The 18875-nt window shown below is 44.0% G+C and overlaps 1 protein-coding gene across 1 annotated transcript in view; it reads right to left on the bottom strand.

Moving 5' to 3' along the window:
• LOC125239966 (protein slit) overlaps positions 1–18875 on the bottom strand; it is a 298636-nt gene that overhangs the window by 24620 nt on the left and 255141 nt on the right. The window contains exons 14-24 of the mRNA XM_048147759.1: positions 18073–18239; positions 16228–16378; positions 8248–8339; positions 7521–7647; positions 6723–6794; positions 5396–5556; positions 4920–5049; positions 4216–4393; positions 1229–1338; positions 567–736; positions 12–225 (exon numbers count right to left, since the gene is read on the bottom strand). Coding sequence (XP_048003716.1) covers positions 12–225; positions 567–736; positions 1229–1338; positions 4216–4393; positions 4920–5049; positions 5396–5556; positions 6723–6794; positions 7521–7647; positions 8248–8339; positions 16228–16378; positions 18073–18239 — 1572 coding nt within the window. The remainder of the gene's footprint in view (positions 1–11; positions 226–566; positions 737–1228; positions 1339–4215; positions 4394–4919; positions 5050–5395; positions 5557–6722; positions 6795–7520; positions 7648–8247; positions 8340–16227; positions 16379–18072; positions 18240–18875) is intronic.

Here is an 18875-nt window from a genome sequence, read left to right as displayed (position 1 = left end):
AAGATACTCACTGGAACCGCCCTTCTTCAAGCAGCTGACAAACACCATTCGCGCACGGCTCGCCATAGCACGCATCTATCTGCGCGTCACAGGTAGCACCGTGGAAACCTCTTGCACATAAACACTTGAAACCGCCAGAGGCCGTTGCGGAGCATGCGCCGCCATTGCGGCACGGATTGTTGTAGCAGCGGTCGCATTTTGACACGATGTCGGATGGGGGCTTGCCTGGAAATAATAATAATATTTTTTAATTATAAATTAATGCCACAAACCACCACTCACATAACTTATTAGCTTTTAATACAAGCTACTCGAATACACTGTTTACTATCAAACTGGCGACCGCATCCTTACCGACCAACCGATGACAAATTGTTTGAGATTTGCGCTCTCTGAATGATGCTCTCTAAATAGAGGCGCCATCTAGTGTCTACTTCAAGCAATTATAAAATTAAATCTTTGCATACAAACGCTAAAGAATGCGCGCCCAGTATGAGTTCATCTCTCATAGCTGGCGGGTACAGCGCCATCTAACTCTTAGTTACGACGTTAACCAAGCTACGTACCTTTGCACACGAACGCTGAAGTTTGCGTGCTCAGTATGAGTTTGTCTCTCATGGCGGGCGGGTCGGCGCAGCGAGCTATGCCGGGCTCGACGTATTCGCCGGCGTTCTTAGCCCATTCGGAGAGCCAACGAGTCGAGCAGTCGCAGTAAAGAGGGTTGGAACCGAGGGCGCTGGAGGAGATAGAAGATAAAATATAATAAGTAAAAATAATAGAATGGAATAATTTATTTACCAAGAAAAGGAATAGCTACAATTTTATCATTCACTGTGACTTCCACACTAGGCAAATCTTGTATCGTGAAAGTCCGGTTACAAAAATGATTCGACTACAAATTATAATTATACGTTACGTAATCAAGTCAAGTAGTCCTGTTCTTTAAGTTTTAGTAATTATCGTAAATTGTGAGAAATAGGCAAACTCAAATACTTAGGTAACATAATGAGTTCAGAGATTGTATTTATTCAACTAGTTTTTTTTAAATAAAAATAGGCACTATGCCAAATGCCAAGTAGAAATTCACATCAAGGGTGAACAGGCATCTTCTGAGCGAGCTCACTCGATCGTAGGCCACGTCTTTGCCTTTGGCTAGTCTGTGGCCACGAGTAAGCGCATTTATAATAAAAAAATCTATGATTATTCGAAGAGTAAAAAGTATACTTACACGTGTGATATAGATTCCAAGTCTCTGAAGACTCCGTCGGCGAGCATTGAAATATTATTCCCGTGGAGAGACAGAACACGGAGCTGCGTCAGACCTTTGAGGGCGTCCCGCTGAAAGTTAATAAGATATATTAATTTATGTGTCCATGCTAGCTTTTTCCCGCCGCTTCGCTCGCGTTAGAAAGAGACAAAAAGTAGCCTATGTCACTGTCCATCCCTTCAACTATCTCCACTTAAAACATCACGACAATTCGTCGCTCCGTTTTGCCGTGAAAGGTGGACAAGCAAACAGACACACACACTTTCCCATTTATAATATTAGTACCTATGGACCTTTGATAGCCAAGACTGTAACGTGCAAGCGTGACTAGTTCTTACCTGGTCCCGTAGCTGAATGGCATTTCTACGACGCGAAACGAAAACGAAACGCCGCGAAAGGCTCTGTCGCGCCAATACGCAAGAGCAATAGAGATATATATCTACGAGCGTTTCGTTTCGTGAGCGTTTGCGTCATTCGGCTACGCACGCTGAGCACACCGCAGCTTATTGTAACTGACTATAAGTGTAGATGAAAAGACCGTCAGACATCTAATGTGTGAATGTCACGCCCTCGGACAAAGAATGAAGAACTTTGGAGCAGGTTACCCGGTGCCAAAGGACTTCAGAGAGCTGCCCATGAACCTCATCATCAGACATATGGAGATGGTCGAGAAGCTCCTGAATAGCTGAAGGATCTTAGGATCATAGGTGGTAATTGCACAAAAGATCCCGATGGGTCGAAGTGTATCCGTAAGGGCCCCCACAGATTTAAGATAAGTGTAGACAGCTTTGGCATCCGTTGGCCCGTTGGGTGGACGACATTCGAAAAACCGCGGGGCACTTCTGGATGAGATTGGCCCATGACTGGGATAAGTGGCGTACACGAAGGGAGGCCTATGCTCAGCAGTGGGCGATTAATAGCTGAAATGATGATGATGAGATAGCTTTGTGTTGTGAGCCCTTGGAAAGTGTTGTTGGCAAGCACACCATTGAGTTAGATGTCAATTTCTGCTGCTGATTAATCATTAATCATATACACGGTGAAATTTTAGTGGTTGTTTTCCCGCAACGAAATGATTTTGCTATCGATATACAGTCAATGTGTAGTCTTTTTTTGAAATAATATTAATAAATGCCAGATTTATAAATGTGTCGAACGTAACTCGAAAGTGACCTATCACCAATAGTTGCACTGCAGCAGTACTTACCTAATTATTTTGAGTGAATGAAACAAAATAACTTAAAAGTAGTTTCGTTTAATTTTTCTTCACATTTTACGTGCAGTTAGTTGCAGATCCTTAAAGGTAAACATAACAAGTTAAAGTCAAGCTTAAATAAACACTTAAACTTCGCGATACCGCAATAATTGTTCGAACTGTAATCCGCCACGTTCAATACACAATCTGGCACGTTTAATATGATTTTGTTTCAATGATATTAGTGTGTCTCTGTCACGTCTAATAACATCGAAAGCGTCGGTTATTGCCATTATTAACGCTTCTCGATTTTCGTATTCCCTCTGGTACACTATGCGTTTTAGCTCAGACCACAAATAAAAGTCTAACGGAGTAAGGTCCGGGCTTCTCGCTGGCCAAGGCACGGGCCCAGCACGCCCAATCCAGCGCTGGGGAAACACGGCATTAAGGTGGGCCCGCACGTCGCGCTGATAGTGAGCCGGGCACCCATCATGCTGGTAGTAGAGATCTGCTAGCACTGCTAGCGGAACGTCGTCTAATAAGTCCGGGATAACGTTCTGTAACATCTCCAAATAACTTCCCCCGGTCAAGTTTCCAACTATGAAATGAGGTCCAATAACGTAGCCATTGACTATCCCAGCCCACACATTTACACTAAACCGCACTTGATGAGCACACTCGCGGATTACATGTGGGTTATTAAAATCCCAAAAATGTTCGTTGTGCTGATTAAAAAGTCCCACTCGCGTAAATGTTGCTTCGTCCGTCCACAAAATGTTAGCATTCCTGTTATCGAGCAACCACCGACTGAAAACTACCCTAGCTGGCCCATCGTTTTCGTGAAGGGCTTGCACTTTCCGAAAATGATAAGGATGCAGTCCCTCTCGGTTTAGCGTTTTCCACACGTAGTATTGGTTGATGCCAAAAAAGCCGCAGCCATACGTGTACTACGACGAGGATCTTGTTCGAAGTACTCGATGATCTCTTCGTCCAGTTCTGCATTGTAAACAGCCGGCCGGCCTCTGCCCTGTGCATGTGCTGGCGTTTGGAACTGCCCGTGGTCAAGCAGCCGCTGTGTGGCGGCGACAATTGTTCGTCCGTGCGGAACTTGAGGGTTTAAAATCCCCCGAAGACGCAGCGACTGTAAATGGCCTGGCTCCGCGTAAAGTCGCCGGGCGGCGTGGGAGTCGTAGTTAGCCCTAGCGTACAGCTGCACCATCGCGACGTACTCTAAATTAGAATATTCGTAATGCCGATCCATTTTACTAGAAATAGTAGTGTTGACATTGACAGGAACTGTTATCACATTAATAGTTTTAATCATTAAGCAAAGAGGATGTAATTATTCGAATTATCAAAGTTGACGCAACGTAATGGCAAGATCAAACCAATGGAAAGGTTAACTGTGCTTGTTTATCTTATAAGTCTCATAACTGTCATCGACTTGCAGTTTTAGTGCGTTACTATTGTTATTCGCTTGTTCGAGTTTAGGTAATTTTTACGGATTTTTTTTTTTGGAAAACAGTTATTTAATATATGTTTGTCTATCACAATTCGAAAGTACTACCGATAGCAAATCGCCCTACCGTGGGAAAACAACCACTAAAATTTCACCGTGTATTGTTAGATATTGTGTCGTACCAGAAGGTGAAGGAGTTGGCAGAGGAACGGACGAGTTGGAGATTGCTCCACCGACAAGATCACGGCTCTTAAGTTAGAAGCAGAAAAAAACAAGAATTGTAGATATGCTCACCTGAACACATCGTAGCTTATTGTAGCTAACAATAAGCGTAGACAGTTTCGTGAGTCCCTGGAAAGTGTTGTTGGCGAGTACTCCAATCTTGTTGTTGGATAAATCCAGGCGGGTGAGCTGGGTTAGATGTTGGATTTGTTCCGGTGAGATGCTGGTGATATCGTTGGATTCTAGGTATCTAGAATTAAAACATTGTAAATAAGATTTAAAAAAAATTGGGATGTGTTTATAGCTTTAAATCCTACCGAATACTTTATTTCTTGAAGTCAATTTTAGTATTTAGAAAACATTGTGCACATACAAATGACGACAATGACTCATGTTAATTTAAGTATCTCGTATTTTTAAAATGGACCAATCTACCTATAGGGTATAACTTGGCAGAGTTTGGCAAGGCCGCTGTACCAGAATATAAGTCGCGAATTCTCATAGAAAGTTTAAATTTCATGATTGTTCTTCTACTATCAAATTAGAAATGTTTCATTAGGTATACCTACTTACCTACATTGGATTATACTTATATTTACTGGGATTACCTTTATGATTTTTATTGAGGTCCCGATATTTCAATGCATCATGATCACGAAAACTGGACCTCAATAAATAAAAAATCACGGTTTCATCCTGGTCAATATACTTAAGTCTAATGAAAGTAACCGTGAATCATTTGAAACTACACAGATAGGATTATCAAATATACTTACAATTCAGTGGTCTGTCTTGGGATATTACTGGGCAAGGAAGTCAGCTGCGCTCGCGAGCATCTCACGACGGTGCCGGTGCAAGAACACTGCGCCGGGCAATAATCAGCTGCTAGACAGCCTTTGTCTTCCGCTAGAATAAATATCACAAGATAAAATAGAAAGAGAAGAGAAAATCATTAAATAAAAGGCACAATACCATTTAATTAACGGATAAGGGCCTCAGGCGAAAAATCGAAGAGATATGAGAATAATTCAAAGTTATTTCAGTCCTAATCTTTCGACCTACTAACGCCATCTCGTATTTTTATAGGGAACTAAAATAGTATTTTATACTAGGTGTAGGTCTCTCGTTTTGATCTTTGTCGTAAAATAAACTAAGTCTGAAGTATAATAAAATTACGATTATTCGGTCTCAGGCAAAAATCTATGAGGCATATTATACAAAGCCACTGAAAAACGCCTATGGTAGTACTTACGCTCGCACTTGAAGTCCGCCTGGTCGAGCGCGTGTAACTGCGCTTGTCGTAGCTGCGGCGGCGCCGCGCATGTGGCACCCGGGGCCAGGCGGCGCACTCGCAACCAGCCCGCCAGCCACGCTGTGTGGCAGTTGCACTCTAGTGGATTGCTCTCTAAGTTTCTGTAATACAGAATTGACGATTATGTGGGGCATTATGCTAAGACTTGAAATAACTTCGGACAAGACTTCGGACTTCTCAGTTTTGATCATAGATACGCGCTTCACCTGTGATCTTTCTGGCAGGAAATGTCGAGCTGTGATTGGAATTTAGGGTGCCTTGCCACCAGAGATCAAGAGATGCGCTACGTAGGTACTTGTGTTTGCTATCCCACCAATCATGTTCGTTGTTCCACAAACAATAGCGCTGGTGGGAAACTGTGTTCTGCACATATTTATTTGTATGTGGTTTTCGTATTTTCTTTTGAATAAGGATTAAAAAGAAAAGTAAATCATTCACGAATCATGGCAATAAATAAATATGTGTTCGCCCGTGTGGTGACGGGTTAAGAATTTCACCACCCCCTTTCTTCCCGTGGGTGTCGTAGAAGGCGACTGTGGGATATGGGTTAAAGTGTGGCGTAGGCGAGAGGCTGGCAACCTGTCACTGCAATGTCACACTTTCGTTTTCTATCGACCCCTTATTTGCCAAGAGTGGCACTGAAACTTGAGTAGTTTCATGTGCTCTGCCTACCCCTTCATGGGATACAGGCGTGATTGTATGTTGTTGTTGTTGTTGTTGTGTGTCTATTTTGAACAGCTGACCGAGGGCCGCCATCTTGGCGAGCAAATATACGCGCACGATCATGGACCCGGCTATTGCTCGATAAAATTATCCTACTTATATCCTTCCTCGGCTCTTATAGTTATTTGTTATACAAGGGGGCAAAGTTGTATTTTGACGCCGAGTGTGGAATTGAAAAACGAGCAAGTGAAAGGATTGTATAGTTGAACCACGAGCGTAGTAGAGCGAGCGTGTAAATACATTTGCACTCGAGTGTAACACAAAACTTTTCCCTTCAATATAGCGAGGAAACTACAACGCAAAAATGCGTTTATCACTGCTTCCAGTAGTTCCACAGGTGGTAAATCATCTTTATTCTTACTAGATTCGCCTACTTTTATCAATTTAAAGCAGTTAATTTGACTTTATTCAAGGTCAATTTACTTTACCCACTAGTGGATAAAATTCGTTTTTACCCGCTGGTATTAAAGGACAAAATAAGTGTTTCCGAGCTAGTGAGGGGAAAAATACATTGAATAAGATTATAAAAAGAAATGCTACTTACAGCGTAGAAAGCATGGTGAGGTGGTCAAAGGCGGCAGGAGTGATGCATCTGATCTTGTTGTCTGTGAGAGATCTGTAAACAATTCAAAGTTATAAATATGTATTAAAATACCACTGAGTGGTAACTAGCGCCATCTTGTGCGAAATAGGAGAGTAAAATAGTTTCTCAATGAGGAGGCGCACTGACATTTTATCCCGCCAGGCGGCGCCTGTGCAAGTGCTTAAGGCATGTCACTGTCATTCATATGTGAGAGAGGGAAAAAAGATCATCTTCTCGCTTTCACATATGAAATTCTTTATCTGTGCAATGGACTAATAAGGTGGCGCCACCTTTCAGTGTGCCGTCCTCGTTGATTCCGTCTTTGATTGGAAACTACCAGCGCCATCTTGTGTTTAAAAGGGGAACTAAAGTGGTTTGTGGAGAGTAAAATAGTTTCGCAAATGATTCCATCTTTAATTGAAAACTACCAGCGCCATCTTGTATTTAAAAGGGGAACTAAAGTGGTTTGTAACTAAAGTGTGCATGTTCATGTAAACCGTTCTGTAAATTAAAAACCCAGCAAATCCGTATATTATTTTAATATTATAGATGGGAAAGTGTGTGTGTCTGTTTGTTTGTCCGTCTTTCGCGGCAAAGCGGAATGACGAATTGACGTGATCTTTTATGTAGAGGTCGTTAAAGGGATGGAGAGTGACATAGGTTACTGTTTGTCCTTTTCTCAATTTTCCGAATTTAACGCGAGCGAAGCCGCAGGCAAAAGCTAGCCAAACAGAAATCAACGCAATATTAAATACTTACAGAGTCCCCAAACTGTGCAGTCCGAAGAACATCTTGTCAGTAACCGTTTGCAGCATGTTTCCATCAAGCAGCAACTCCTGAATGTTGGCAGCACCGTCGAACGCGTTGTCTTCAATAACTGTGATACCTGTGCAAGAAATATCGAGTATTATAGAGAGTTACTGTCAAAGTAAAATGTGTAATCAGGCTTAAAACTTTTGAACCTCAGTTTTGACAATTGGCCCATATTCTTAGCTTGATATGTTTTAAAATGTCAAATATTAATATTAACCCCATCTAGCTGAGCGTACCCCAAAGGTGTAATGCCATCTAGGCTACCGTACCTTTTTCTGTATGGTACTGAGGTACGTATTTTTCTTAGACTTTATCCGTCTAGACGGAGTTATATATAATAATAAATAAATAGGGTAGGGCATTCTTACACAGATTGACTGAGGCCCACGGTAAGCTCAAGAAGGCGTGTGTTGTGGGTACTCAGACAACGATATATATAACATATAAATACTTATGTACATAGAAAACATCCATGACTCAGGAACAAATATCTGTGCTCATCACACAAATAAATGCCCTTACCGGGATTCGAACCCGAGACCGCGGCGCAGCAGGCAGGGTCACTAGTAGTGACTCACTACCGACTGCGCCAGACCGGTCGTCTTTGGTATTATGTAAAGTAAGGTGGGGGAGGTGTCCTCATACCGTTGCTCTGACCCAGTAGAAAACTTACCATTGTTCCTAAAATCCAGTTTTATAAGATCTGGGAGCCGACCGAATAGTCCGTCCGATTTAATCTGTCCTAGACTGTTGTCTGGCATCAACCTGAAAAGGACATGAAGTTTAGTAATTTGCTACGAGTAGTGACTAATGGCCCGTTTCTCGAAAGGTACAAGCCTTGTATTACAAAGCCTTGTATTAGCAGTTCGCGCACTTGTAATACAAGACATGTTCCTTTCGAGAAACGGGCCCTAAGGGTACGAAATTAAAGTGCTCTTCTTCTTCTTCCGCCTACCCTTATCCCACGTTATGTGGGGTCGGTACAACATGTCTTCCTCTTCCATTCTCCTCTATCTTACGTCATCTCAACACTCACATCTTTCTTCCTCATATCCTATCTTTATTGCAGTAATATTACACATTACATATAAATGTAGCAGGTAATACAGACCCTGTAAGGGCATAGCAACTTAATACATATTGTAATTATGTACTAATTATAATTACAATTATTTCTTATAAGCTAATGATATGTCTATACCTACATATAGACATCTGCACTATAACTATACATATTTGTAACATTGAGTGATTTTAATTATTTTTCCAGGAGGCATCATCAAAAAATTCTTTCATTGTATAATAGCTTTTATCTAACAAATATCTATTCAAAGCGGTTTCAAAAAGTTTGGGTTTTGCTATTGATTTTATTGTTTGTGGTATTTTATTATAAATTTTTATACACATTGTGTGGGGTCCTGCGTGGTATAGTGTGAGGTTGGATGTGGGCAATGCAAGGTCGTTATTATGTCGGAGGTTTAGAGGTTTAGTGTGTCGGTCTTTGGCTTGTGAAAAGAAATGGTTATGGGATCTTACAAACTTACATACTTCAAAAATGTATAAGGACGCAAGTGTCAGGATGCGGAGTTCTTTAAAGCGAGTCCTACAGCTTTGCAGTTGTTTTAGATTTAGTATTGTTCTTATACATTTTTTTTGTACAATAAAAAGGCTATTGATAGTTGTGCTATTGCCCCAAAGCAATATGCCATAACGGAACAAAGAGTGGGCATATGCATGGTACGCCGTTAAGGTAGTTTTGATGTCGGTAGTCTTTTTTAGTTCATATAATGCGTATGTAAATCTAGATAGTCTGCTTATCAATTGTTGTATATGTTCTTTCCAATTAATATGTGAGTCTATGTTCAATCCAAGCAAAGAAAAAGTTTCTACAAGTTCAAGTTTGATATTTTTAAACGAATAGTCAATATTTAAAGATTGTTTTTGGTGGGGTCTAAAATGCATTAGTTTGGTTTTGTTGTAATTAATTTGAAGATTATGATCAGTGAGCCAAGATTCTAATTTTAAAAGGATACTATCGAGGTATAAATTTGTGGTTCTAGTGTCTGAACATGGAAATACAATGGATATATCATCAGCAAAAAGAACGCTTGATGAATCTATAGCTTTAGGTAAATCATTTATGTAAATTAAAAATAATACACATCCTAGCACGCTGCCTTGGGGTATAGATCTTTCGACTTTTGCTATGTTTGACCTCACATTAGTAATGCATCCAGTTTTACTATTATGGTGTTCGACTTCTACGCATTGTGTTCGGTTATTAAGGTATGAGGCAAACCACTTATGCACTATGCCCCGTACTCCAACACCTTGCAATTTTTGCAGTAGGATATTATGAGAAACCCTATCATACGCCTTACTCATATCTACTAATATTCCTACCGCATATTGTTTATTATTAATGATTTCTAAGATTTTATTAACATATTTGTATACAGCCAGGGTCGTTGAATGATTTTGTCTGAAGCCGTTCTGGTCTTCACTGAATATGGAGTATTTTTCTAGGAATGCGTATAGGCGTGTGGACATAGCTGTTTCAATTATTTTTGAAAAGGTTGGTAAAAGTGCGATGGGGCGGTAGTTATTGCTATCATTGTGTTGTCCTTTCTTGTAAATGGGTTTAATTACAGATAATTTTAAAGAATCGGGAAATCGGCCCTCATTAAAGGATTGGTTTATTAGGAAAGTTAATGGTTGTGTAAATTCATTAGCACATTTTTTAATTAGTACGGGAGGTAATTCGTCGTGACCAAAGCTGCGTTTGTTTTTTAAGTTGCGAATAATTAGGAAGACTTCATGTTCAGTAACTGGTTGTAGGTATAGTGAGTTGGGGGTGGGAGCGAATACGGGTCGGCCGGCAGAGGGCGCGCGCTGTGCGCCCGCGCTGCTGTCCGTGCTTGTTCCCTCCGCACCCACTGATACAAAAAAGTCGTTAAAGTAGTTAGCAAGTGTATTTGGGTTTTCAATTACAGAATTATTTATTTTTAACTTTATATTTTGTCTACTTTTTTATTATTATTTGTGCCGTTTGTATATCCGAGGTCTTATATAGAGAGTACGTCGTAGACGTCGCATCGGACCGATAGATGGCGCCATCGTTCGTTGTAAGTCGCTCCGGCGTCACACCGCCGCGATGTTGGTAGTCCCGTTTTCCCCACCTGCAACATAAGGCTCCTACGCGCCCCGGCCCGCCACCAGCCACCCTCATTGTTTCGTCGAACGCCGAAGTGACCGGTTGTCGCGTATTCCGTTCGAACATTTTTACAGCATGGTGTCTCGAAATTAATCTTTTAGTTTCTATTTCCTTGTTACTCCTGGTCAAACCAGAGTTATTCGTGTTTTTATTTAAAAAGTGGCTTATAACGTTTCGGAATTATGAAATTTTTCAATTTCAATTTTCACCGTCAATTCTTTCTTCCCTTTTAATTTACGCTCGTTCTTCTTGAATAATGAGATATATTATGCCTCGCTAGCGATCATTATTCGTCTTTCGGGGTTCTCACGATAGAAATGAACGAGCGGTGCTTTATGATTCTACCCACTTTTTTGTAAGAAAGTTCCATGCTGCAAAAATCGTTACCGTTAATCAGTTTTCTTTTTAAACTATTCGCATTTCCGAGACTAAAGTAGGAAGTGTTATCCGCGTATTAAAAGTTTCGCGCGAGAATATAAGCGGTAACGTAGGTAAGTTGCTCCGCCGGGGACCACGTGCTCCGGGGACCACGTGCTTCGCGACCGCGGGCTGCGCGACCTGCGGGCTGCGGCGGCGGCGGCGGCGGCGGGGGCGCGGTGGAGGAATACCGCGCTCCAAGGAGGTTTGAATTTCTCCGACGAATGGGTGAGCAGATTCATATTATTTTAGAAAGAACATGTTCGGTTTCCGATTCGGTGCGGAGGCCCCAAACCACGTGTCGGCGCCGGAACTTACTGTAGCGCTGCGATAGCGCCACTGACCGCGGCAGTGTTGTCCGCCGCGTCGGCGCCGCCGAAGTTGCGTAGAAGTTGCCTCCTCGTTAACGATGGCCATCTCTGCGGTGCCGCCGAACAACGTTGTGGCCGCCACATAGGCGTCGCGTGCGACGCTGTAAGTATGTCTGCTGCTGCCCCGACGCGAGCGCCGCGCCGTTAGTGATCTGTCGTCAATATGCAGGCTACCAGCGCGGCCACCTTCTGCCCCCGCCACAACGCCGCGAGCCTGCTGAAGCTGTCCACCAATATCGCTGGCCGCCACGCTTATGCTGGCGCCTCGATGGTGATGCAGAGCGTTCGTCTGCCGTGACAACGCCGCGATCCTGCTGAAGCTGTCCACCAGTATCGCTGGCCGCCACGCTTATGCTGGCGCCTCGATGGTGATGCAGAGCGTGCGTCTGCCTTGACAACGCCGCGAGCCTGCTGAAGCTGTCCACCAATATCGCTGGCCGCCACGCTTATGCTGGCGCCTCGATGGTGATGCAGAGCGTTCGTCTGCCATGACAACGCCGCGATCCTGCTGAAGCTGTCCACCAGTATCGCTGGCCGCCACGCTTATGCTGGCGCCTCGATGGTGATGCAGAGCGTGCGTCTGCCTTGACAACGCCGAGAGCCTGCTGAAGCTGTCCACCAATATCGCTGGCCGCCACGCTTATGCTGGCGCCTCGATGGTGATGCAGAGCGTTCGTCTGCCATGACAACGCCGCGATCCTGCTGAAGCTGTCCACCAGTATCGCTGGCCGCCACGCTTATGCTGGCGCCTCGATGGTGATGCAGAGCGTGCGTCTGCCTTGACAACGCCGCGAGCCTGCTGAAGCTGTCCACCAATATCGCTGGCCGCCACGCTTATGCTGGCGCCTCGATGGTGATGCAGAGCGTTCGTCTGCCGTGACAACGCCGCGATCCTGCTGACTGTCCACCAGTATCGCTGGCCGCCACGGTTATGCTGGCGCCTCGATGGTAATGCAGAGCGTGCGTCAGCCCTGACAACGCCGCGATCCTGCTGTAGCTGTCCACCAGTATCGCTGGCCGCCACGCTTATGCTGGCGCCTCGATGGTGATGCAGCGAGCTCATCTGCCGTGACAACGCCGCGATCCTGCTGAAGCTGTCCACCAGTATCGCTGGCCGCCACGCTTATGCTGGCGCCTCGATGGTGATGCAGCGCGCTCATCTGCCGTGAAAACGCCGCGACCCTGCTGAAGCTGTCCACCAGTATCGCTGGCCGCCACGCTTATGCTGGCGCCTCGATGGTGATGCAGAGCGTTCGTCTGCCGTGACAAGCCTCAGTGGTGATGCGGAGCGTAATACTGTTAACCGCTGCACAGGCGTCGCAATCCTTCTGCTGCGTCTGCCGTGACATCGCCGCAAGCTACTTGAAGTTTTCCACCGGTGTCGTCGGCCGACACGCTGATGCTGGCGCCTTGATGTCGCCTCGATCGCACGAGGTAAGATTGCAGACGCGGCGACCTTCATCGCGCCACCGAGCGCAATACTGCGGCTGCCGCGAAGGCGTCGCTAATTTTCCTGCCGCGTCTGCCGTGACGACGCCGCGAACTCTGTTGATGCTGTTCACCGATGTAGCTGACTGTCATGCTGGCGCCGGTGCCTCCCGCGCTGACGGCGGCGACCTCGAGAGGGCCACCGAGCACGATACTGCGTGACGCGACAGGGGCATCGAAGACGCCTTTCGAGCTGACGACGGCCGTCTCAATCTCACCGCCGAACGTAACATCGTCTGCTGCAGTGACAAGCTGGTAAGATTGCTGATGTGGTCCCTTGGTACTGCTAGCCGCCACGCTGATAACGCCCGTCGCGCCTAAGATGTCACGCTCACCGCGAGCACTGTCTTCCCCTACAATGGTGCCACGACCATATCCGGGCTCCGTCTGCTACGGTATCGTTGCAGACTCTGTTGCTGACCAGGCTGATACTGCCCTCCAATGTGACGCCGGGCGCCGCTATCAGCTGACATCCCGTACACTATGGTATCCACTCTTCTCTTTCCAGTTCCCGTGAAGTACTTCGACAGTATTTACACTCTATTTTGACCAATGACTCCTCCGTCGCCGAAGTGAGAACAGATAAATTCTAAAGATGCTACGTCCTAACGTGGCTTGGCCACCCATAGTTGAACGAGGTAAGACGTCAATAACCGGACGAGGAGCCGCACTGCTGCGAGGGTGTCCTGACGATGTTCGCGAGCTATCTAATCGGAGAGGCGCCTCGCGAGACGACCCTGTGATTCCTGTACGTCGCTCATTGTGTAGGTCAAAGACATCGTAAAGGTTTGCGGAATTAAAAAAAAAAAAAACTCTTTCAGAATGTCCAGATCTGAATTCGAGCCAGCGTGCTGCATCCTGAGCGTGCGTCTGTTTACCGGGCGGACACCAAAACCGATCGGTAATCTGGCCGCGGGGGTTCCAAGTACACGACGATTTCCCGGAGGCTTGTGGCGCCCCCTGTCCATTCGAGAGATTAACTTATTCGCCGAGCCTCTAATAAACAAATTGGGAAAAATAAACCCGCTTCGCCTTAGTGAACTTGAGATTCCAGCTCAAAGCGAAAGGGGCCAGGAACTCAGGAGGACTTCAGTAGTTATCATCTGGCTCGACTATACTGAATTAATATAGAGCTTGATTCGATCGTAGAACCTGATTTCATCAATTTCACAACTTTCGTAGTCTACAGAGGGAGGTTGGTTTCCAGCATTACCTCGTACAGCTGCCGATAGCTGTAGGCCAATCGCTCCTGTTTTGCTTGCATTTGCAGCCCGATAAGACCTTAAATAATCGGAATATTGTACAAAGTAAAGCTCTTCCGATGGAAAATAATCTTCAACAGGCGGTGGCGCTGGCGACTGAAGTGACATGCAGCCGGATTAAGGTTCGCATAGCACTATATGCTATGCACAGTTCGGTTGTATGTTATGTTATGCTGTACGATGGCAGGACTACATCTCTTCGGTTACGAGTAACTACGACAGTAACTGCTGACTCCAACAGACTGTCGTACGAGGTCAGTATGCACCCCCTGGGAGCCAAGTAAGTGACCTTCGGTGACCTCGCCTTCTTCTGCTTCGCCCGTCATCGTACCTCTTCGTCTGCGAGAGCCCTGCATTACGCCGTACAACGGTACGTATTAAGCCTCCGCCACACATAAAGCGCATTCCGCTTCGCTAACGCTACGCTATCAGCGCGCTGAATGCGCGCGCATTCCGCTCGCGTCCCGCGCGCGTTGCGCTCGCAATCCGCGCTCGTTAGTTCCCGCTAGTGCCCACTGGGCGCAACGCCAGCGTTTGTGCGGTGCACCGCCATTATTGCGCTCCGCCTACGCTCTCAAAGCGCGCATGTGTGGCGGTGTTTTAATTCACCCCTTGACCTGCTACCACGACGTGTTCAGCAACCACCAGCGATGCGACACGGACGTCACCTCTCAGTCTACACTGTCGACCTTCATTGCACGAAGTAGAAATCCGTCGCATCGGGTTTTGGATTAGGTAATGGATTACCCTAAGAGTCAATGACTGACTTGAAGAAATCGACTGATACCTCCGTCCAGTGTAGTAGCAATCGACAGCGCTCGTACTTTTCATCTTCTAGGCTAGTTTTACCGAGCGATCAGTATCCTCAAATGCCCTCACTAAAAAGAGTTCAGAGTTCAGGAGTCTCGCTTGTAACCGCGCTCGCTTGACGCGAAATAGTCTGATCGAAAATACCAGTATCGTAACAAATAGCCCTCGGGCGCGTGAGTGATGACCTTTTTCTGTGTTTGATATGGACGTAAGACGTTGGACTTTAAATAGTCATATCAAAGCTAATATTGATTTAGATAATTTTTACGAAGGGTTGACAAAAGCAGTATCAATTACGTTACCCTGCTACAGTACAGATAGTTACACTACTTTTACAGTTAATTTCCACACTTTGTGTCTGAAATTGGGTTTATAATAACCTGATAAAATAACGTGTCTGTTAATAATAAAAGTGTATCTAAGGTTTTTGTATCTTGTTCAAGTCAGCCTCGCCTACAATGTATAATAATGTCATTTCTCTAACTATTCGCTGACTAAAGCTAAACGTCATCACGAAAATCTCTTTAGGCGTTTCTGGCACCGAGATATTCGCGGATCGAAGGCGATTTCGACTGATACATCTGTCAAATCGGTTCAACAACCGATTCACTTATTCTTCTATGCTATGCCAATAGGGCTACCAAAGGCTTGCGCGCCAGCTGACTCGCCACCAGGAGATAATAAACAGGTCTCTATATAAGACCTCGGATATACAAACGGCACAAATAATATAAAAATTTTACCTTCCAATAAAATTGTTATTATTTTGCCTGGTATATCCGAGGTCTGAGTGATGCCTTCCTGGTAGGCTTAATATACCGTCGGCACTTCTCCTCAACAATGAGGGTGGCTGGTGGCGGGCCGGGGCGCGTAGGAGCCTTATGTTGCAGGTGGGGAAAACGGGACTACCAACATCGCGGCGGTGTGACGCCGGAGCGACTTACAACGAACGATGGCGCCATCTATCGGTCCGATGCGACGTCTACGACGTACTCTCTATATAAGACCTCGGATATACCAGGCAAAATAATAACAATTTTATTGGAAGGTAAAATTTTTATATTATTGTTTGAACAGCAAGGGTTACTTACAGGGCATCAGTGTTGAGTGGCAGATCCCTCGGTACTTCAACAAGTCCCTGGCGTGCACACGCCACGCTCACGGCGCGCGCGGCGTACTCGCAAGAACACGCCGACGGGCAAGCTGCGGCGTCCGTGCAGGCGTTCGCTGTCTCTTCACCAGCTGAAAGTGAAATTGATAAGATGTAAGCAAGCTGTAATTTTTAACTTCTGATTAGCTGATTTCAATTAAGCCAGCGAAATATTCCACCACTAAGGTCAATGGGACCCGTAGCGACATCCATAGAGTACCTATATTGAATAGTATGGTAATTATAGAGTTATCAGTCAAGGTTTTCGAATGCAGCGCCATCTATTATTAAGTTACGACAACTTTTCATGTGACTTTCCATGCCTAAAGGTTACTTTTAGAACATAAAGCATGTGGACCCTTTAAACATGGAACACCACATTTTTATGGCGGGAATTCTAATTAGGTCCAATCAGTCACATTAATAATTTTTGAACGCTAACCTTTTTGCCAAAAAAGAGGACAATAATAATATTTACAATTTAATACATTAATTAGCCATTAATTAGCCATAGAATGCCGTTCGCTAGTTTGCGGGTGGTACAGCGACATCTAGCGAAAATTTTGGACATCAAAAAATACTTACACATTTTACGAAAACAAGTCATTACCAGAGCCCGGAAAATCCATAGCAAAACAAAAGACTGTCGCAATCAAACTAGGGTGAGAAACATTTTTTTATCGATATCGAGTAAGTTTTGTCTAAAAAAAATCATACCGATATGTTTAGGTACGTACGTTATTTTATAATTATTCACGCCAAACGCAAAACAAGTAGTAAGTTAAGGGTTTGTTTTATATGTGTTATTATTTCATCTAAAATACAACGTAACCTATATTATCAACGTTACTTATATTTCTGCATATTAAGTAAGTAATAACCCTTTCCTTTTAGCTTGGCCGTAGTCGGGTGACAAAGAGGTAATCTAATCAACCTCATTGTAAATTTATAATAGACACTGCAGAAAATTAATATTCCATAAGACATTGAATGTCATTATTGTCATTTCATTGCGTATGACAGTGATAAAATATAAGTTGTGTCTCTGTAGATAATTATTATTTAAACCTTAAATATTTTGACACGGACGTGGTTGATATATAAAACTATTTAAAACGAGTAATGTGCAAGATCGTATTAAAACGTGGATAACCAATCACCCTGAACTAGTCTACAATGAGTTTTATAAATTTGCTCCCTTGACGTCGAGTGAAGTCGAACGTTCATTTAGTATACATAAATGGCTTTACAGTGATAAACGAAACAGTCTTCTCCCAGAGAATGTTGAAAAATTAATGATTATATACTCCTATTACTATAACAAACCCAATAAGATGGCAAGTGCTGCTGTGTGTACTGTCGTGGATTTCGAGGAAGAAATTTCATCTGTCTGTACCTGTATAATTATTTATACATTTTTTTTTTCATTTGGTGGGCCATTTTCTTCTCATATTTAGAACTATCGATATCGATAAAAAAATGTTTCTCACCCTAGTTTGATTGCGACAGTCTTTTGTTTTGCTATGGATTTTCCGGGCTCTGGTCATTACCCAGTTTGCGGGCGTAACAGTGACATCTAGCGACCAACTTGCACTACGGCATATAATTGATTTTCACGCCCTCTATCGTTAATTTTCCTAAACATATCGAAAGTACATGGGATTTACTATTTCCTTTGACTGAAAACACCGTGGCGACATCTATCGTAAGAGTACACTCTTACGGTACACCGTGAGAGACAAAAAAAGAGAATGAAACCATCGACACTAGAAGAAGAAGAACTCACGTTTGCATTTAAAGTTGTCCTCCCTGAGTGCGTCTATACGTTTCCGAGCCATCCGCTTCGGAGAGTCACATTTGGCTCCAGATGTCTCAAGGCTAGGGTTTTTCCGCAGGTACGCGGCGAGCCAGCGTAGGGAGCAGTCGCAGGCGAACGGATTGCGACCTAAATGCCTATGTAATAAAGATAGATTTGGATTATATGATGGATGGATGTTTAAGTTTCACCTCACAGAGATATAGGTGGAAACCTAATACATGGAAACCTAAATGACAATGAAATTAGTTATTTGTTATACAAGGGGGCAAAGTTGTATTTTAACGCCGAGTGTGGAATTGAAAAACGAGCAAGTGAAAGGATTCTATAGTTGAACCACGAGCGAAGCGAGTGGTTCGAGAATAGAATCCTGAACTTGCAAGTTTTTTAACACACGAGAAGTGAAATACATTTGCACCCGAGTATAACACAAAACTTTTCCCCTCACTATAGCGAGGAAACTACAACGCAAAAAATGCGTTTATCACTGCTTCCAGTAGTTCCACAGGTGGTAAATCATCTTTATTACTAGATTCACCTACTTTTATCAATTTTAAAGCAGTTAATTATACTTTATTCAAGGTCAAATTACTTTACCCACTAGTGGATAAAATGCGTTTTTACCCGCTGGTATTAAAGGACAGAACACGTGTTTCCGGGCTAGTGAGGGGGAAATGATTTTACTTTCAAAATATGCATAACAGTCAGACACAAATATGTGTTGAAAAATAATTGTTTTTTTTTCTCTCTTGACGACCGGTCTGGCCTAGCGT

This window comes from Leguminivora glycinivorella, chromosome 26, assembly GCF_023078275.1.
Source record: "Leguminivora glycinivorella isolate SPB_JAAS2020 chromosome 26, LegGlyc_1.1, whole genome shotgun sequence".
Classification (NCBI taxonomy): domain Eukaryota; kingdom Metazoa; phylum Arthropoda; class Insecta; order Lepidoptera; family Tortricidae; genus Leguminivora; species Leguminivora glycinivorella.
This window is presented reverse-complemented; position numbering and strand designations above follow the sequence as displayed.